This window comes from Chaetodon auriga, chromosome 1, assembly GCF_051107435.1.
Source record: "Chaetodon auriga isolate fChaAug3 chromosome 1, fChaAug3.hap1, whole genome shotgun sequence".
Lineage (NCBI taxonomy): Eukaryota > Metazoa > Chordata > Actinopteri > Chaetodontiformes > Chaetodontidae > Chaetodon > Chaetodon auriga.
The window spans coordinates 15,631,786-15,653,966 of NC_135074.1; the positions used below are offsets into that span (position 1 = coordinate 15,631,786).

At 40.6% G+C, this 22,181-nt stretch overlaps 1 protein-coding gene across 2 annotated transcripts in view; it reads left to right on the forward strand.

Moving 5' to 3' along the window:
• Positions 1-22,181, forward strand: part of LOC143318293 (CUB and sushi domain-containing protein 1) — a 375,208-nt gene that overhangs the window by 82,282 nt on the left and 270,745 nt on the right. For both annotated transcript variants that reach the window (XM_076726460.1, XM_076726469.1), the window contains exon 2: positions 8,342-8,558. In XM_076726460.1, coding sequence (XP_076582575.1) covers positions 8,342-8,558 — 217 coding nt within the window. The remainder of the gene's footprint in view (positions 1-8,341; positions 8,559-22,181) is intronic.

Genomic DNA, 22,181 nt, shown 5'->3' on the forward strand with positions numbered 1-22,181 from the left:
TGGAAGAAAACGTTTCAAAGAAAAATGAGGGGACTCTCAGGTGCTTTGAGTGTGTGTGTGTGTGTGTGTGTGTGTGTGTGTGTGTGTGTGTGTGTGTGTGTGTGTGTGTGTGTATGTGTATGTTTTGTCCGCAATGAATGAGTGACCCTGTCCTGACCGCTCACTGCAGTTTGTATTACAACATCTCAGCATAAATAGCACAGTTAGCCACATACAGTCCAACTCCACCCAAGGCCATGCACACAAGCACAAGCACACTCACAAACATGCATCCAGAGCTGCTTACCGTTGCTCTCTCTCAGCTCCCGTTTTGCTTTGCTGTGCTCAAACACACGTTCAGCAGATTGCTGAGTTCATGGATTTGATATTCCTACCTCGCCTTGACCGCAGAAGATCGGACTGTGTGTTTCTGCAGGAATATCCGTGTGTGTGTGTGTGTGTGTGTGTGTGTGTGTGTGTGTGTGTGTGTGTGTGTGCTGACTCTTTGCTCTCTGTATCACATTCACAGGTTGACTTTTCGGGAATGCAAAAGAATTCATAAGCTTTTTTTGTTTTTCAGCTTGTCCCTCGGGTAAGTTAAATATTGAGCACGCTGCCTCTTTTTCAGCAATAACACTGCAAGCTAGTGGGGCATCAGTGATTTTCATTGTCACATCTTTTCTACTTAGATGGCTCTGTGTATATCTGTGTTTCCCCTTCATTGACTCAGAGGCACGGCTCCACGGTGTCGAGGAAAACTCAGGCCCGGAGAGTTTGACAGTTTAAACTGCAGTTAACTCCAACTCTGAAGGGAATGCACAGAAGTTTCCTTCGGTGAAAAGTCATAGCTATGTTGATGATTAAAGCAGCTATAATCAGTGTTTTTCTCATAACAATCAATCACCACTGGGCTCTACAGGTCCCCTCAACTCTATGAAGCTTTATCATATCTTGCAGCTCATTGTTTTGGTTTCAAATCCAGCAGCTTAGCTTCACTCTTACCGTTCATAGTGTCATTTCCACCTGCGGGAAGCTAGTGGCTAGCTGGTGAACACACAGAAGCAGAACAGCTGCAGCGTCTCACTCACCTCCTTGTCCTAGAAACGGCTGCTATTTAAAAAAAAAGCATTTTCCATTCAACCCTAAAATGGACAATCTGCAAGACTATAGACTGCATTTCATGACTGGAGACACATTTGGTAATGAGCTGTCGTTATGGCAGTGATATGCTTTGCATTTGCCATCACTTCATAAAACTGCCCCCAGTGCTTTGGCATCGACGGACTGACAGCAGCTCCCAAACCACCAAACAAACAGTTTGGGCTGCTCTACTGAGACTGTAGAGGCAAATACAAATAATGGAATGGCAGATTTTCAGCCGATGCCTGTGAGGTCTGCGGAGATGGGAATATCTGCACTGAAAAATCCATCAATCATGAAATCATTTGTGAAAGATTTTGAAAGGTGTATTATGTTTGGCTTCAGAGATATCTCAGTCAGAAACAAGAACAGTAGTGAGCCCAAGTACGTCCTCTCAAATTATTGTTTTCATAAGTTTGTTGTGTATTTGCTCTCTGAGCTTCGCTTTGATTGGAATCCCTGACAATCATCTCCATTAATTCCATTCAGAACATAAAGCTGCTGGGCTGCAGGTTGAAGAACGATTGATTACAGATGTAAAGTGGTGGCTTCCCTCAGAAAGTAAATTGGTTTGTTTTTTAAAGCGAGAATGATGAAAAATTAAGATAATGTTCTATGATGCATGCACACACGCACATGCAAATACAGGTACACATGCAATCACATGCAATTCTCTCCTGTGCATCTCCCTGCTTTCCTCACTATGTCACTATTCAGTCTCCTTCTCTTTTTGAGCGTGTCTCTCTCTCTCTCTCTCTCTCTCTCTCTCTCTCTCTCTCTCTCTCTCTCTCTCTGTCATGCACACACACACACACACACACACACACACACACACACACACACACACACACACACACACACACACACACACACACACACACACACACACACGCACATACACCATTCATCCTACCTATCTCTGCTATCTTCAGACAGCAACCCCTATTCCTTGCTGACAATGTTTGGGATTTACTCAAGACGTAGCCTTGATTCTCCCTGTGTGTCTCTGTGTGTTTGCCTGTGTGTGTGTGTCTCACATGAGGTATGATACATGTCTGTGCTCCACTCTATGGTTGTCATGGTGACCGGTGACTGGGCATGTCATGTCCCTTACATCACCATTCGTTTAGCTCATCACCTTTACTTTATATTGAATTTACTGGTTTTACTCATTTTAATGTGCATCTAATTTACATAGGACAAGTACTTGTATATTAGTCTTGTGTTTAACAAATGGGCTCTTTGATCAATTTATTGAGGTTTAACGAGAGTCGTGGTAGAATTTTCAACACCGTTTGTTCAATGTTTATTAGTTTGCGCTTTAATGATTTTCACACTGTGTTTACTGGCCAGCAACCTTTGCACAGTATAATTTGAGGCCAGGAAAGCAAACACACAAAGGGTGAAACTGTGGCCAGTTTGTAAGTTAAGCCGGATTTTCCTTCAAAATCAGTTTCTTTTCTGGACACGTTCATTTACAATAAAAATTCTTGGAACAAGTTGCATTGAGGGAAATGCAATTCACATACTTCCTGTAACAATTCAGAGTGAATGTCATGATGGCTGTAAAAAAGAAAAAGCTGGTGAATAAGTGTTAATAGTACCTGCTTTCTCAGGAGAACACACTCTTTTACAAAACTGTTTTCAGCATAGTTAACTGCATAGATGGATTTTCTTATTATTTTCCACAGACCTGCTTTTATCCCCACTGAGCACCAGCTAAATGGCCTAAACGCTTGAATCTAACTGCACTCCCATTTCCTTAAACTGTTTGACAGTGGGCTGACAGGGAGTGCGAGAAATGGCGATAGAGAGAAAGACAGACAGAGAGAGGTTGTGGTATTTGTTCTTTGTGTGATAAATATAGGAGGCGAGTGGGTGGAATAAAAACAACCTAACACTCTAGCAGGATAAGAGAGGAAACACAGAGAGATAGATATAATGACACCAGGAGAGAGACAGTATGACATAGCGATAATAATAGCGAAAAAGGAGGAAGAGATGTAATGACACTTAGAGAGAGATGCAACGATTCTAATACAGAGATAATTGTGGTGAAAGAGGGAAGGAGAGAAGGGAGAGGGAGGAAGGGATGAGAGAGCAGGACAGAGGTAGATGGAGGGATGGGAGGATGGAGGTGATGACAGAGGCCCGAGGAAGGAAGACATGCATGGAGGGACGTACATGGATGGAGATAACACTGGTGTTATAAAGAGAGCAAGGATGGACAAGAGGTTAAAGAGGGAAAGAGATAGAGGGAGAAGATGGAGAGAGATCGACAGTTGCAGAGAGACAAACATAATGTGGGAGAGACACAATGATTGTGACACTGAGATAATGAAAAAGAGGGAGGGGGTGGTACATGAGAAGAGGTGGGGAGGCGGCGAAGACAGAAAGTAAATAAGGATACCAGAAAGATAGACAACAGATTTCTGTCCCCTCCTTTCCTCTCCTCTGCACTTTTTCATAGCCAGTATTGAATTGCTGCAGTCAATAGTTCTACACAGCGTAACTTAGAAAGATGCATTTGATTTGTGGCCCAGCAAGCCGTGGAAAGAGGAGGCCAGCGCTTGATTTATGAGCCAGGGACCTTCTGGTCAGGTTCGACTAGATCCCTCCACCTCCCTGCCACTTCTCAGTGCCTAAACTTTAACAATCTGTCTGATTGCCATGTAGATCTGTGCACCGGCCAAATCCTCCCCTGAACAATGCAGACTTTGTTTGGGCAAAAATGCTTGAGGAATAATTTGTTTTTCTGCATTAGAATATCGAACTCTCTCTCTCTCTCTGTTGCCGAGCGGACGAGGCAGAGGATGGAGTTGCATGTGGCACACAGCTATTGGGAAAGCTTGTTAGAGGGCAAAATGTGTAAGTATCAATGTGTATTTTAACCTGGGACATATGGAAAATAACAAGAGAAAAGCATCAAAACCTTTGGGATATAAATCCAACAAAACATTCCTGTAGGATTTAGCCTATGTTTTAATCAAGACCGACACTGTGTGTGTTTTCATGTCTGTATCTGAGTGCACAGCGCACATGTGCACATGACAGCATGCGTTTACCTGCATGTGTGTGGAGCTGCTATTTAACATGCTACTTATACACAGAGTGTATCACAGACTAATTTATGTAACATACACTTTCACTCTCATTATTTTCCCTTTTCTCTCTTTCTTACATACAGCTAAATGCCGATGGGTCTGTCAGCACATTTCACCCTATCAAGCGAAGAAAGTAAAAACAAAAATCAAAGCTAATATAAGTAAATATATTTGTTAGATCTTCAAAGACACGAGAAGTTAGAAGAAGCACATACTGGGTGAAGAGGAGGGATACAGAGAGAGAGAGGAAAACATGGGGAAAAAGATAATTACTCCTGCTGTGTTTTTATGAATAGCTACACTATTTCAAATCTGTTATCATGGCGATGATAAAACAGGCCCACAGACCAGAATAACACAGGTGTGAATGTGCCTAACCCTTTCCAATCAAACCCATTGTCAAGTTAAAACAATAGACAGTACCTGTTTTGAGCCTGGCAGCTGAAAACAGTGCTTTGTGTTTCAAGGCACATGATGAAGGTCGCCTCTCATTAGCTGACTGGTAGCCTCCACAGGTGTTTGATGTTTGCATCCACGAAATTGTCCCCAGAAGGTGTTTATATTACCATAAAACTAAAGTTTTTGTAAGTATTTCAGACATTATAATGATTTTATTGCCGTTGCCCTAGGGATGACATTGTGGGCTGGATTAGGGTTAGGGATCAGGGTCTACCACTGTGGTCCAGATGAAAATATCTCAACAACCATTTTTGGTCTGATGAATTGTGAACAGCTTTGGTGAATCTCTGCAACCTTGGGCCAGTGCCATTTTGACTTGTTCAATACTTTTTTTCTGTACCTGCCAAACTAATTAGCAAATGTTAGCATGGCGGCATACTAAATTAAGCTGATCATCATGGCAAACATCAGAACTGTTCAACGCCAGCATGTTAGCAAGCTGAAATCAGCATTGAGCTCACCAGTGTGCCTAAGTACATCTAGACTCTTTTTCTCCTCTGTCAACGAGACAGCGTTTGTTGTCTTGCACACATGGACAGCTGTTGGAAGGACTGAACATATGCTTGTCAGTTACTGGACAGTCTCTCTAGCAGAAAAGCTGCACAAAACTAACAAAATCTAAGCACAAAAAACAGAGCGGGGAGAACTCAATGCAACATTAACAAAGAGGCAAGTCAAAGTACTTTTTACTGAAATGCCCCAAGTATGGCGCCACAATATGGTATCTAACTTGATGCAAGTATCTGCTTAATTCTACTTACCCCATCTGCTCAAAGGGGGCAGAGGGGGATCTGTCAGCAGGAGAAACCATGTAGAGAAAAAGAGAGACAACTGGAGACAGAATGAGAGACAGACATAAAGACGGCTGAGGGGGAGAGGTGAACTGGGTTGGAAAGACAGTAGAGAACAATCTGAAATTAATCTGGACACTCCAGATGGTTTGAAGTTTCTGTGTGTGTGTGTGTGTGTGTGTGCGTGTGTGTGTGTGTGTGTGTGTGTGTGTGTGTGTGTGTATACATGTGCTCATCTCTGTGGCTGCCAGTTTATCCATTATGGTCCTGTGTATAGGTATTTCCATATGTGTGTGAGTCCTGTGTGACTCCAGATAAAGAGAAACATCTGCACAGTGTGGAAGTTCTGATCTCATTTTGTTGGAAAAAAACAAAAACACACACACAAACAGACGCATACATATTTTGTTAGCATTTGGTTGACTGGTTTGTGACCTAGTAGATAGTTGTCTCTGGGGTGTACAACACATTTCTGTGTGTGTGTGTGTGTGTGGATGTGAATTACTCACGCTGTGGGGACATAAATCTGTTTACACACTCACATTGTGGGGACTTGGCTTCCTTATGGGGACAAAACACAAGTCCCTGTAATGTGAATCATTCAATTTTACGGTGAAGACTCAGGTTAAGGTTACGGTAAGGCTGGGTAAGGGTTAGGGTTTGGGAAGTAGTGGTTCAGGTTAGGCTACATCTCCAGGAAATTAATGTAAGCCTATGTAATGTCCCCTGAAGTGATAGAAGTGTGTGTGCGTGTTTGTGTGTGTGAAAGAGAGAGTGTGTTCTCAGTGATATAAGGTTAATAAATCAATAGCCATCGCTATCTGAGAAACAATTACTGCTGGCTTATATGTTGGCCACACACACACACGCATACACACACACACACACACACACACACACACACACACACACACACACACATACTGTGCAACGTGCTCTGTATATTCAAGTAGTTTTAGGAGTAAAATGTGTCAAGTGTTTCTCGAGGAGAGGGCAGCAGAAGATGAAAGATGGAGGAGAGAGGAGAGGAGAGTTTGTAAATGACAAAAGAGGAGAGGGGGAGAGCAGGGGAGAGGATACACAGAGGGTTGAGACGTAGCATGCCGTTTTGGAGGATCTTTAGACCTTGATTTTTTTTTTTTTTTCATTTTCTTTGGTGCCTTTGGTGCACCTAAACTAAATGTTTGTTCTGTTTCTTCCATAACGTCCTTTTGTTTATCATTTTGCATGATCTGGTGATCTTGTTAATTAAAGCTGCTTTGGTGGTTGGTGTTTCTTTTCATGAGGGTGATGCTGTCAAATGTGTTGGATGTGTTTCCATTCACACACCTGACAAACAGCAACACCAACATACCATCTTTGTCTTTTCCACATCATCCACGAACCGTTCCGGCCCTAGTTATAACATTGGGCCTGCTTTCGTGTAGTTCTGGCTGACTTTGGTTAACTCTGTGTGTTTTTGTCCACTACAGTTACATGTCTGGGTCTCACCCGATTTGTTACACATCAGCTTTGTTGCTGGCAGCTTTATTACTGGTGCTTTATTATTAATTTACTGCCTCTTTTTTCTCTCACTGAATTTCACACGTAAAAGCTGTTCATGAATTCTTCACAACTTAGCCAGCTATAGTCTGTTCTTCTGTGCATGTGTCTGTGCAGCTCTGCCTCCTGTGCTCATACATGCAAGTGTTCAACAGCAACTGACTCGCAGTGGGAATGCTGAGTGCCGGAAGCACTGCTCAAATAGCAGAGAAAAAACTGAAGGTGGTGGATATTATGTTACGGTTTTCAATCTGTGAAACAAGCTGAAACAAATGATTATAGTTTAGTTCAGCAGGTACATGTGGATTTTGAAGGAATACTTAACAATAACCTTCTGTGTGACACACTGAAGAATTGAGATTGTATGGAGTGCTGTGCAGCATATCCCCAAATGTTGAAAATAGGTTGAAATGTGCTTTGCTAGTTAAAAATAGCTGTTATGAGCTGGCTTAGTAGCAGGATAGGGTTTTTGATTGTGTGTATGCATGTATTTTTGTGTAGGGGTCCATGTAGTTAATGTATATATAAGCTCTATGTTCAATTCATTGTGATTGGTGGGCTGAAAGTGTAAGGGTTGTACAAGGTCTCAAGTCTGCATGGTCTAATGTATGAGCACTGCATTTCTGTCTTTGTTTACTAATGAGTGAGCCATGGGATCACACGGTACATGCTGTTAAAACAGCAACGTACAGTATAGTACAGTGCATAGTTAAGTGTGCATAAGAGTGCACGTAATGGGAGGCTATTTCTGGTCTGAGATCAGTAGATTGCAGCACCAGCACTGTCAGGATTAAAGGGTTACAGACATGAAATCTGAATATATGCAGTAAGTGGTCATATTCAGGCGATTTGCATGAAAGCTTCACATGCCATATGCTGTAGTGTCATGGGAGGCTGTGAGGCATGTGTTGCATTATGTTGGAGATGCATGTAAGGACTGGGCCTTGTAACTCTTGTGACACTTGGCTTGGTATATAGCGCATATTTAAACTGTGCTCAGTGCTTTAGTTCAAATACACAAGCCATGGCATTATTTCTAAAGGTTTTAGAGGAAATATTGTAAAAAAATGCATGATTCACTTTAATCACAGCGAATGAATCTACTTTCACTCTTTATTTTCTTATCCTGAGCTCTGCACAGAACTTGACAAACGTTACAAGGCTACAGGCTAAAAGTGACAAAGACATTATCTTTGCAATCTGAAGTCTGCGAGGCAGGAATGAAAGGCACGCTCTTACGTCTAAATGATATAACTCAATGCAGCATCCAAGTTTGATATTCTAATGCTCTAATATGATTTTGTACCATCTCTCTCTCTCTCCCAGCTGAATCTTGTGGTGGTGTAGTCCAAGGACTGAATGGTACCATAGAGTCGCCTGGTTTCCCCCACGGCTATCCCAACTACGCCAACTGTACTTGGCTGATAATAACAGGGGAGAGGAACCGAATCCAGCTAACCTTCGTCACACTGGCGCTGGAGGAAGACTTTGACATTGTGTCAGTTTACGATGGACAGCCGTCACCTGGCAACTTAAAAATGAGGTAAGAAATGATTCTCTCATTCAGTCTGATCTTTTTTTCTGCTCCTCTGTTACTCTTTCTTTTCTCTCTCGCTCTCTCCAAACCTCTCTGACTCACAGTCTGAGTGTAGCCTGCCCTCTTATGCAGCTCATCTACCTCCTCTGAACAAAAAGTTGACATTTGGACAGCAGCATATTTCTTTGAATACTTATTTCCCCTAAATGGGAAATGACACAGTGTCAAAGAACAGTGAGTGTCAGCTTTAATTTGAGTGGGTTTTCTGTCATATTGGCTAAATAGTTCAAAAAAGGACATCCATTTTGGTGCATGGTACATTCTTTTCCACAGTGACAAAAGCAGTTGGACAAAATAAATTGGAATTTGACAAAGCAGACACTTTGACACTGCGATGGCTGGGAAGGCGGTTTTCTTGTCTTCTAAAAACTTAATCAGTAACACAATCCACAGGAACACAGCGTACTTAGTAAAGTTTGGATAAGAAGTTTTGCTGTGATTTTTTTGGTGAAAAGGCACCACTTTTGTTTGATATTGAAAAAAACAGTATATATTTAAGTTCTACATTTGAAAGCATTGATATTCCTACTTTGCATTTACCCTGCATAGCTGCTTACTTTAAATTGGCATAGATGCAAAGATCTACTGTATATTAGTCGTGTCCTATTAGGGCACAACACTCGTATGGCTTTGACTTTGTGTAGGGGTACATATTGAATGGCAAGTGTAACGATGGGAAAAGGGCTGAGTAATGATCAGTCCCTGCGAAATCCTGATAATTAGGTTTTAAAACTCTTGCAGTGTCTCTGCAGAAGTCAACTCCAAATTAAGGATGTCTCGAGCTCATTCCAAAGGATCCGTATCAGGGCCAATCTGAGTATGTTTGATGGATTGGCTAAAATAAAGCAGATTGATTGATCGATTGCTTGTTTCTGTATGTGTTCTTTTGTATTATGTATAATGTATTCTAACCATATAATATGTCAAATGTATTTCTCATATTAGCCTCGATACATTGGAATTATGGCTTTATCACTACTGGAATATAATTGACATTAGGGGATGTGCTGTTGGATATATTATTTTAATTTAGAACATGGAATATTTAGTCTTATCTTCAACAGAAATTAGGTTAAATTTCTTTTCTTGATAAGCCCAAGGCAATATAGCAACGTTCAATACTCTAATTTAGACTACAGTAGCTTTTGATAAACTGTGGAGCAGCCTTTATGTCTCCAAAAGCTTTGCTTTGTCAAACATTAAGGTGCAGATGGAACAACAGCAGAACATAAATTGGTTTGTGTATTAGATGTAGTGCATTCCAAACGGAGTTGTCATTCTCAGGTAGTGTCGAAGCTGTTCAGGGACATCCTCCCCACAAATGGAAGAGTGTGACTGACAACGTAACAATAAAGAATATCAGAAAAGAAAGTACTTATAGGTCTGTGCATACGCCAAAAGAAGAATTATTCTCATCTTTTACAATGCACAATTGATTCTTGCATATTAAAAAATGTTGCAGTTAGCATAACAGCTACAATGATGCTACAGAGGAAGAAAAGGCAAGGATTGGATCCTTCTTTCACTGAAAGGATTTTCACTGACTTTATAATCTCCTCGAAAAGAAGAAGCATTAGCTGCACACTATGCAGTTTTTACTATTATTTTCAAGTTCAGACTGCATTGTGCTGCATGTTAATACAATTTATATTTAGTAATTTTCTTTACATTGTAGCTGAAATTCACAGGGAGAGCAGAAGCATTTGCTTTTTACGCATTTATTAGAAACATGACCCAAAGAAATCAAAGATACAGAGCTGCAACTCATACTTTTTCATTATATTCTTTAATAAAAGATGAATCATTTGGTCTATATAATGTCAAGAAATGGTGAAACATGCTCATCTCAGTTTCTTAAATCCCAAGGTGATGTCTTTAAATGTCTTATTTTGTGTGACTGTCAGTCTACAATCACAGGAAAACATTTCCATTTTAGAAGCTGGAACTCAAATCAATCCATCAATTAACCAAATTTTTCCCACTTTCTGACTAATTGATTCATAGACTAACCATTGTGGTGGCCTGAATGTAACATCTACATTCCTCAGATGAGGAAAACCTCACTGCAATTTTGAATGTGCATTTTGATTTTGTTGTGAACAAGGCAGCGCCTCCAGATATAACCAATCTGGCTGGGTTAAACAGCACTATCTAGTGGATCATTTGAATCTGTATTTATCCTGTTGATCAACACAAATGTGCAGAAAAAAATGTCATTGATGAATTGCCAGCATCAGTATTCGGTGAGTTGTAGGACTGTAATATTGTTGCAGGGAGGACAGATCTACAGAGCGGGCAAACTGTAGGAAGCTTATTCATAGTGCTCTGCATGTGTGTAGGAGGGATGAGCTGGGAATGCACCAAGTAGTGTTTGAGGTTGGTGGTGCTGTTAGGGATAACAGTGGGTTTTTCTTGAAAACATTATATAGCTGTATTATGTGTCAGTGTTTGAATAGAATACTTTTTTTTATTTGACTAGCTGGAGGAGAATAGTGTAGACTACAGACTATCCTGAGTGGTGTGTTTGTGTGGAGGCTTACAGCCAGTACAGCTTCTTTTTAAGCACAAAGTTTTGCCATCAGGTTTTTGTCTCTAGTTGTTTGCTTCTTTACAAAGTCAAGGCTGCAGTAAACACAGTTATATATATAAGGATGCCGGTGTCAAATGATGAGCTTAATCAGTGTAGAGGGAAGAAAGTAAGTGCAGTATTCATAAATAAAATGGGCCGTGTGCTTTTTAGCAGCTGTAAGAACAGAATTTCTTTAGAAAAATCATTATGGAAATTCAGAGGCAAGTGTTTCAGACTGTTTTGACTCTTGATTTTCAAAGATTAATTTGATGTAAGAATACAGCACATCAGGATTTTGTGTTAAATAAAATCCAAAAACTTCAGCGTGAATGTCTTGTAGGACAGATGCTGGTTGTATTAGCCCGTATTTAATTAATGTAGGTGTTATTGTAGCAGCTCTCTGGGAGAGCTTTATCAACATTGTAGTTTGTGATCATTCTCCTCCTGTTTAAGATCCACAACAAGCTAATTGGATGAAGGGAGTTTACAGCCCCATTTTGCAAAAAAGTTGTTCCAAAACCTGTTTGGAACATTCCACAGGTAAACAGGTTCATTGGTAACAGGTGATAGTATCATGATTGGGTATGAATGAGGTATCCTTGAAAGGCTCAGCTGTTCACAAGAAAGGATGGAGTAACGTTCACCACTTGGTGAATACATGATTATATAAAGGATATTAGTACATGGACTCAGGGACACTTTGTAAAACCGTTGTTGGTAAACGCAGTTTGATTAGAAATAATTGCACTCTGTCTTCATTCTGTTTTGCACAGCATCCCAACTTTCCTGGAGACAGAGTTGTACTTAAGGCTTACGTTATGATTGGCTTCACTGAACTGTGGTGTGATATATTGTATCATAAGGTAGACTGCCTCAAGAGACTGCTTCAAAACACACATTAAATAGATCCTTTACTGTGTTAATTTCCAAAATGTCTTTGAAAAAGTCAAGTCCTAATACGTCTGTGAAATGAGCTTGAATGGCTACAAAGTATACTGAAAAGAATCAGAAGAAAGTGATAAAATATATAAAATAGGAAAATCTAATTAAAATTCCCAAATACATTAAAAACTATAACTGATCTTTAGATTTTTTTTAACTTCTCCTTTTAATTGATCCTCTTCCTTTTTTCCTCTTTTCTTGTTTTTTTTCTTCTGCCTTTCAATTTTCAGAATTCATCCTTATTCAACTTGCTGCTTCTGTGGTGGTCAGTTTAACATCAGACAAGTTATTCGAGCTGCATGTCCTCACAGAATATGCAACGATTCTCTTACAAATAGTTATGGCTTCTTGCCAGGATTTCTTGGTTTAGCTTATCGCTTTCATGCGTTCACCAAGAACAATTGGCAAGTAAGCGGTGAGAAATTCAAAATGTGTCTATCTGACCGTACAGTACAGGGCTTACTCCATGCTCTGCAGCAGACAGCATAACCAAGGCTAGCTTGTCATAGACTGCACCTTGGAAGTTGTTGGCCTGAAGCATGCTTCTGCTGGGATATTGAAACCACCAGTGTCCAGTCAGCAGACCCTACACAGGGTGAAATGGCAGCTGCACCAAACATTTTCAGTGCTGTCCTAAACTACAACTCTGGCTTGGTGACAGGCAAGTGTACAGCTCACCTGTCCCCGGTCCTTTTGAACCATTCTGATGTCAGCTTATTACAGGACTACTAATCCATTGATTAAAGAGAAAAAGTTGATGTGGATAACTGCAGTGGCAAAAACCCTTCGCGAACTTGGTGGCTCGGCCCTGGAGTTATTTGTACCCTCATTGTAGACAGCCAAACATACAAGGTGTATTTCAACTGTTCTGTCTACTCTCTGATGTAAAACATCAGTGGGATAGTGGTGCATTAGTTGTTTCAAGAGCTGTAATGCAGTGAGCTTTTACAGTGCAGCCATTCCCAATGTCACTGAGATCAAGTGACTAAGCAGGGAGGTGTGCCTCACTCTCTTCTTAACTCAGCTCCTCTGTTGATGTTAGCACTTCTCTGAATGGTGTGGACATTACTGAGGACAGGCAACATAGTGCTGAAATGAGACCACTCGCCAGACTTCTATTGTGCCTTTGGGGTCTCCCTGGTGTGTGTCACTGCAGGCTAAGCTTCACCTCGCTTGTAAGGCTTCCTCCAGCTCCAGCTTAGCTGTGGTAGCTACTGAATCACACTATTTGCCTGTTATGAACGTATGTTTTTAACGTATTAGCTTTTCACATAAATGTAAGCGCTGATTCCAATTATCCTGCTGCTGCCTGTTCTCAGTCTGAGCTCCACAAGGGCAGTGGTCAGCTGACCTAAAACTCTCTCCTCCTCTTCGCTTCTAGCTGAATGGTGCAAGACTTGTCGATATGACCCCATCAGGCTGGCCACATAGACAGTGGATTGAAGCCAAAAGGAGGTGATTGCCCTCTCTTTGTTCACAAAGAGGGCCACAGAAGAGGCAGGATATATTTTCAGACCTTGTGTGTGGGGAATGCTGCAATCTCATATATAGAAAAAGGCTGACCCGGCATCTGTGGCCTCTTCTCACCAGCCCCAGCTGTGCGTCAGCAGCATTAACTCCACTCCATCCCACTCACTCTGTTGACTGATGTCAATACTGTGAAAATATTTATTTCTGATACTTTAAAACTTCTCTCATACATCAGCCACTGCTTGCTCTCTGCCTGTGTCTTATTGTGTATAAGAAAGCCACACTTCCTGAAGTCCTTGACTGTTGCTTTACAGTTGTTTTTTTTTTTGTTTTTTTGTTTTTTTTTTGTAATTTTTTAAGACTTTTTCCACTGTGACAACCTGTCCCCATTGGAATCCACTGCAGCTGCCTGAATTCTAGCCGACCACCAACACTGTTATATATCAGTCAGAAAAGTAAACTTTGTACAGCCATCATTCAAGCCTACAGGATGTGAGTGGATACTCAAAAGATAGACTTGTAGTGTTGTATCACTTCCAGTTTGTGACTTTCATGATGGACAGGTCTCGCTGGCACATAAAGTTAATTGCAGAAAAATTCTGATGTCTTGCTTGTGTCAAGTGTCATGGAGTCATGTTCTGCTCAGTTTCTGGTCTAACGCAGTCTTAAGGGTAGTAGGATTGACTGTTCTACATTTTGAAAATCCTCTATCACTATCATACTGTCTGAGCATATGTCACATCCAGGTACCACTGGGAAAGATTGTGATTGGTTGGACAGGATTATGGTGATCAAAAGGAGTGTTGGATTTTGGTGTAGAACTCAAGTTAAGAAGTTTTATTGTCTGGTGTCAGAGGTAAGAAATGGCTGTCTTGGTGGGGTTTTAGTGGATGCCGTGGTGGGAGTCGACCTTGTTTAACGTCTGACAAATTCTGCTCCTCCTACAATCCCATCGATTGGTTGGGTGGAGGTACAGGGCCATGCTGCTGGTCATTAGGAGGGCGTGCTAGATGCAATTTTCAGCAGGAAGGTCACTGTAAGTGGCATGCAGCTGAAAGTTTGCTAAAAGCATACACTGTGAAAAGTTTGCTGGACATGTTATGGTAATTTACTAGCAGCTGTAAAAGTGTATGTATTTTAAATTGCAGTATTATTACTGTCCCTTCTTTACTTTTACCACAGCTTCTAGCAATCAGAAGATGAGAACATGTTTTTACTGTAGATGTCGTTCTAGAGGCATGAACAAATAATGCATTTTGTCATTTAATTTGGAGAGCTTTTTGTCCAGCCTTCCCACTATTACAGATAGAAAAGATGTTCTGTCTTGAGGTGCTGCTGAACCTACTTGTCATACTTTAGTTAGTTTCTCAGAACCAGACAGAGAGCCTTAATGGAGTCAGGTCAGAGGGGATAACCGGGCAAACCATTGACATTCTTACTGTCATGTACCCTGTGGGTCTTGTGTCAGCAGCTCACCGTGTAACCACGGCGGCTGTAGCACACGAGCTGTTTGCAGAAGTGGTTTGTCAGGCTGAACTTGGACCTGCAATTTCACAAGTTAAGTGTTACTTTTTTTATCCCTGTAGGGAGATTTATTACTCTGTACGTGACCCTGTATGTGACTCCAGAAGATTAATGAGTTCCTCAGAAGATCACAAACTTCTTGCCATCAAATCTATTTAGAAGAGCATGCAATCAAGTGGTTACCAAACTTTTTCTTTTAAAATTCTGCACATATGGGCTTTAACTTAACTAATAGCAACATATTTTTGTGGAACTCTTCCATGTCTAGGATTACATTAAAGGATAGGTTTTAAAACTGTAAACTTATCCCTTTTAATAAAACATTTGTACATCTACCATCTAGGCATTTGCACCCTAATAAAGTAGCACAGAAACATCCCATTACTTCCTAAATAGATTAATAAATTCCTAACAATATCAATGAACTTCAATTCCTGAGGCAGAGTATCTGACATACTGTATGTAGACAAGCTTATGTCAATGCAAGAGAAACTGCTTTGTTTGTTGTTGGTTAGAGGGAAGATTTGAGCCCAAAACATATTTCAACTGTTCATTAAGTTTATAAATGAAAAGTAATTGCCACTTCCACTTGATGAGCTAATTTTCATCACAATTGTTGTAGCACTTATGGTGGCTGTAGAAATTGGTTTATTGTTGCACTGTTAACAGGTCTTTCTTCAGAAGTCAACAGTAGCATTCAATCCCTTTTCATGTCAGTGGGGGTGGACAGAAGATTGTCAACACTTTTGCACTCTTAATGCAACGCTGTTGTATTGCATTGTAGTAGGTTTTGCTCAGTGTATCTAATGAACTACATATGTGTAGAAATATGCATCTTATATCATTATTTCAGTCCTCTGAGGACATGCTCCAGTGTGTTTGCTGTGCGTACATAGGTTTGAGTGTATTAGGTGCATGTCTGCAAATTAAGCTGTGTGTTCACTCGAAGGGATGCTACACACACTTGTCTATTAGCTTCTGATTGTGTGCATGTTTATGCATGTGCAACCATGCACCTGCATTAGATGACACAGTTAATTATGAAATACAGTGATTATTGCACTAAGTATCGCTATATTTAATCAAAGTAATTAAGGAAAAGCTATGCAGCCATAAAAATGTACACATGGATGCACCCTTATAACACACCACAAAACCGTTAATGCCAGCACAAACACACTTGCCTTAATACTGCGGCTGATTGTCAGGAGGCATGATGTTCGAGAGAGGCCTGTCTGTGTTACAATACCTCTGCTGTGGCTCTCACAAAGAGAGAACATCTTCCTAAGAAGACTGTTAACTGAATTTGACTAACTCAGGCTCAGGCTAACTGAAGGATCACAGAACATGCTAAATGAGGACTGTCCCCTCCCCTTACATTGGTGATGTGCTTCATAGCCACTATGGAAAATGCTTACAGCAGCCAATTGCTCTATCAATGTCATTATGGGCTATGGTAATCTGAGTAAGAGCATGGATGGAGCTGCTGCAATATATGACATATCCGCTGAGTTTTAGTTAAAGAATCACCTTGTCTAAGTCTCCAATAATGTGTCTTGGATGTGTCTCAGGTGTGAAGAGATGTTTTGCTAAAGACAGTATTATATTGGCTTCTGTTCAGCAGCAATAGTTTTTTACCTGTATTTGGTAAAAGTGGTGTTTCCACAGTGGTAATCCACTTTCATTGTTCAGCAAACAGTCACCGAGATGGCATTGAGACCATGCGATGAGACCCAAACTGCACTAAAATGCATACTAATGAAATTATTTTAGAAGGGTTAGCAGCTACAGGACACATGTGTCCTCGTCTGCAGCCTCTGCTTCCACCAGTGCCAGCAGTGATATTAGTCATAGACCAGCAGAAATTCAGCTGGAAAGAATATATGGAATGTTTTTGGTAACTCAGTGCAACCAGAAATTCCTGATTTAATGGTCTGGTAGCAAACGATAGCCAATGCTAGTCACTCACCGAGACACCTGTCCAGTCTGCCAGAGGATCTCTTCAAACCATTCCCACATGTACAGACACAATTTTCCTCACAGTGTCTTTTCCTGGCCCCTCCTGCATCATCCTTATTATTGTTATACATGACCTCCACTGTGATGTAGGTGACCTCCCAAAACATTTAATATATGGATATTTTTTTAGGTAAATGTATTAAAAAACATGCAATCAATCAACTAAAACAATCTGTCAGCTGGTTTGAGTATGTGGGTAGAGAAGGCAGTAGAGGAGAGCTCTGTTGTCCTGACATGACAGAATGAGGAGGAGGGCGCAGAGAAAGGTTATCGGTGAAGTATTGTGTCTTTGTTGCAGAGCGATGGAGACAGAGCAAAATGAAGAGAGCAATACAGAGAGTAAATAGAGACAATAAGACCAAATGAAGAGGCAAAAGGGCAAGGTTCACACTGTTCTCTGCTGCACTCTTCTACACTTCCTCTCCCTCTTTTGTGCTCCTCTCTTCTCAGCTCAGTTCTGCTTGTTCATGTTTTGGATTGTCAATCTGTTACCAGGCCTTTGAGATATTTCACTACAGTATTTTTTAGGGTAGGTCCACAGTACTTGTCTCTCAGTGTAAATTTACTGCTGATGTGCTGCTCAAATTGAAGTGAAAAAGAATGAAAATGTAAAGTTAGAGAAGGAATGACTTTATCAAGGTAGATGCGATCTTATGAGTTTCTTAATTTGAAACTTAATTAAATGTGGTAATTTATAATGATTGTTACGTATAAACTCCCTGTTAGTAATTCTGTAATATGTTTACTGTTGTTTTTTTGCATACCAGACTTAATGCAGATATACAAAGGTTCCTGGCTATTTCTAGACATACAGCCGCTACGCTAGATCTTTATATACATAGTATAGTGTAACTGTCCAACTAACAATAAAGCCCAGTGGAGTTTGGATACTGACTCCAATTGAGCCTAATAAGGAATATCTAATGAGATACACATTAAGTAACCATCACAACTCTTGTTATAAAAGCACATTTCCAGGCAGCATCTTGTGAATACACACACACAAACATGTACACACACATACATCCACACAAACTTAGACTACCCCCAGTAACTGCAGAGTAAAAAAAAAGCCACACTTTTCTGAGAAAAATAGGCCAACACTAGATAACCAGGCAATGGAACTAATCCAGGACTACCGCTAGGGAAGGAAGGAGAGGAGTGGAGCGAGTGGAGAGAGAGAGAAGGTAGGGCTGCTGGGGGAGGGAAGGAGAGAGAGACAGAAGGATACAGAGAAAGAGACATAGGACCAGAGGAGGACTCACAGGATGCTAAAGCTAGTAGAACTAAGTCCCTCTGCGGTTGGTAGTTCTGTCCGTCTGTCTGTGTCTTATTGTATTCCTGATAATTCTCTAAGCTGCTTCGACTTGTCACCAGCACATCAGAAAGTTGAGTGCAGTTTTCACATTACGATAAGAGTTGAACGGAGATGGAAACTAAAAGAACATACACAATTTCTGCCAAATAAGCATTCAGATTTTTTTGTTTCTCGCCCTCTTCTTCCTGTGTTTGGTCCAGCATTGAGCAAAGCTACAACTCCACTGGTATTTGTCCCTGTAGACTTTAGGGAATACTCCACTGAAGACGTTTGTTTTGATTATGGGACTTCTACAACCACCCTCCATCCTGTAGGTTTTAAAAGTGGCTTTAAAAAGTCTGTAGCTTTCTCCTTTTGGGAGGATAGCAGCTGCAATCAGCATGGAGTCACAGCAGTTGCAATAAATTCCAACCTGCGTTGCAGTGGAAAAAATAATGACATACATAGAAGCTTCCCACACTACTTGTGTAGCATAATCCACCTCTCTGCTGTTTGTCTCAATGCTCAGTGTGATCCTGACATTCACATTTGTACTAAAATATGCCTAAATGTGAGTGAATATGCACCACCGTTTATCAGTTGGGGAGAAGGTGTTTGTGTTTTTCGCAAGCTTTGTGGTGTTTTATAGGGCCACAGGTAATGATTATTGTAATTGTGTAATCTTTCCATTATTTTTAGGATCAATCAGTCAGTTACACAGCTCAGAAATAAGTCAGTTAGACAATAGTTAAAAACGGTTATCATAGTGTGTTCCCAAGGTGGTGTCTTCAAATTGCTTTTTTTCTGTGATCAACAGTCCAAAACCCAAATATGTTGAATTTACAACAATATTAAAAACAGAGAAAAGCAAAAAATCCTGAAGCTGAATCCAGTAAATTAAAACAAATGCGCTAAATCATTAATCGATCCCTTGTCGCTGACAGGCATCAAGTAATCGGCTAATTGTTTCAGCACTTCAGTTTTATTCAGAATGAATATTTAACGTTTTACTCGTATATACTGGTTTTTATTTTTGTTTTTTACTTCATTATGACTGGCATTCTACTGACATGTTGTGGCCAGGTGAGGCTCTTAAAAATATATGGAGTTCAGTCAATCAAAACCTTAACTAAGCCAGTTGTGAGCTCAGTGACCCTTCGGTATCCACTATAGGATTTTACAAACTCCAGTTTATACCCCCAATTCCAAAGAAGCTGTGAGTATTTTGTCAGCAAGAAAAAGAATGTGTATTGTTGTCAAGAATGAAAGTGACCGAGAGGAGTGACGGTCGGTGAAGCAGGCTGTGGACTGATGCCGAGTTCAGCTGTTGGGCTGGTCGGTGGGACTGATGAGAACATTTAGATCCACAGGCCTCCTGCCTCAGCGAACACCTGTTACTGCTGAGACACCGCAGGGGGCGAGGGGATTCATAAGAGGAGATGGAGCAATAGAAAGAGAAAGCTACATGTCGACAAGGAGATAGAAACAGTGACGGGGTAGAGCAGAGTGACACCATATGAGGAAGAGAGAGAGAGTGAAAAACACACACACACACACACACACACATCTTGTATGATCGTGCCTGTAATACTGCTGCCAACACGAATTCCAGTCACATTCATCCAGACATCTGCAGTAAAAGTTTAATTTACAGTGAACCCAGATTGCTGCATGTCACCGAAGTTTCACTTCAGTGAATTATCTGACTTACTTGTTTAGTTTGTTTACACAGTGACAGAACATCCAAAAAAAAAAGTAACTAAAAGACACGGTGACAAGAAAGACTAAAAAAAAAAAAAAAAAAAAAAAAGTAAAGAACAAAAAAGAATAAAACTCCAGGGGTTCCCAAAAAAGATCTCACCCCAAACAAAATACACAAAACAAGAAAAACAACAACAATTCAACATGACAATTCAAAACACAGCACTGCTGGATCAGGCAATCTAAATGACATGTGCACTCATGAATAGTTCGCCATGGGTATTGACCCCCCATCGTGATGTCGTTCACCCTTTTAGAAAATACAATGCAGCCATCCCTGTGTCGGCTTCTTCTACACGTACGATGTTGTGCTGCTGGCAGGAAATGACTTCCAGACAAACGCGAATGCGCAGGAACAACACATTACCTAAAATCCTGGTTGTGGTCACACTAATGACCACCACCAACACCCAGCAGTGATGCTAAAGTACATGGTGAAGGGTTACACCACCGGAGGTCAGCAAAAACAAGAGTTTTAGCTTCTGCTAAGTTGGTCTTTTAGCTGGATTTCATGTCTCCACACACCCAAAAGGTGTTTCTGTCTTTTGTGCTGCAAACAGAGGCTGAAACAAGGTAAACAAGATCCTGCAATGAGGCGTAGTTCTTGTTGCTGACCACCCAAAGCTCACAGACAGAAAACAACACAAAATAAACAAAAAAGAAAAGCCCATCAGGCTTTGTGGAGAAGTATTAGTGGACCCTAGGAGTTTCAGGTAGGTTCTTTTATATTTGTTATATTTTCTAGCTGTAGCTTTAATGCCGCTGACAGTCAAAATGCTTTAGTGTGATTGGGAATTAGCGCTGCACGGTCACAGAAACACTCTGGTGCACCTCACCTATGCTGTGATCATATTGTTTCCTTTCACCAGGATTTTTTTTACATTGTTATCTTTTTTTTCCCCCACTTCTAATAAAAAGAAATGAAACCAGAAATAATGAGCCCCACTCCTTCATTACAATCACACGCTGTGACTTTCTGTCATGAAATGCACGTCAATATTAATGACTGTTAAATGTTTCAATGCTGCTCTTCAGTTTGTTGGACCTAACTTTTTTTGACAGTACTACTTTTAATGGACTGTCACCACATTCATTTTTAATGTCGCAGCTGTTGTCAAAGTTCAAAAAATGTCAAGTAATCCTCTAATTTAATTCAGATTTGCACATGCACATGCTGGCCTTGCATCTATGCTCTAATTGTGCAATGTTAGGATAGAATCAAAATAGAAAGCAAATCCCAACAAATGAGTAAAAAAAAAAAAGAAAACCGTACATTGAAGTAGAAAATAAACAAAAATGAATGTTAAATAGAAAAGTACATTAAAATCCAAAACAAGCTAATTAGTTCTGCTGCTCATCACAACCATCGTCTTCATCCTCATCGTCACATTCATGTGGCTGCTGTTTTGTAGCCTGCAGTCTGATTTACCTGTACTGCAGTCAGCCAACTTGCAGGGATAACTAGATGATCACATTATCAATATTTCTACTAGACATGGCTGAATTATGCTTCAGATATGTGTAAATTGTGACACTTACACACGAGTTTACAAGGAACACAGTCAGATCTATACTAACAGCCATTTCGAACTCTCTCTTTTTTGGCTCTATCCCTTAGGCATAGCACTTGATTTAAATTTTGCATTTTAAAACATCATACATCATAGGATGTAATGTGCATAGGCATTTAGACATGAGGCCCCTGGCACTCCTTTCCACACTGGGTAACTGACTGACTAACCGGCTGGCTGAATGGCTGGCTGTCATCTGTACGTAGAACATCTGAGCTGGCATTTATCCAGAAAATCTACTGTTGTTTTTGTTCCCTTTGGGTGTTTGCTGAGTGGTAATATGGAATCTACACTTCCTGAAAATACAGAAAAAAAATGTTTGTTTCAGCCACATCAAGGTGGAAAGGCTGCCTGGTAAAAAGCCAGAGTTTGAAATGCCTCCAAAAGAATCGTTTTTTTTCTCTTTTTTTTCTGCA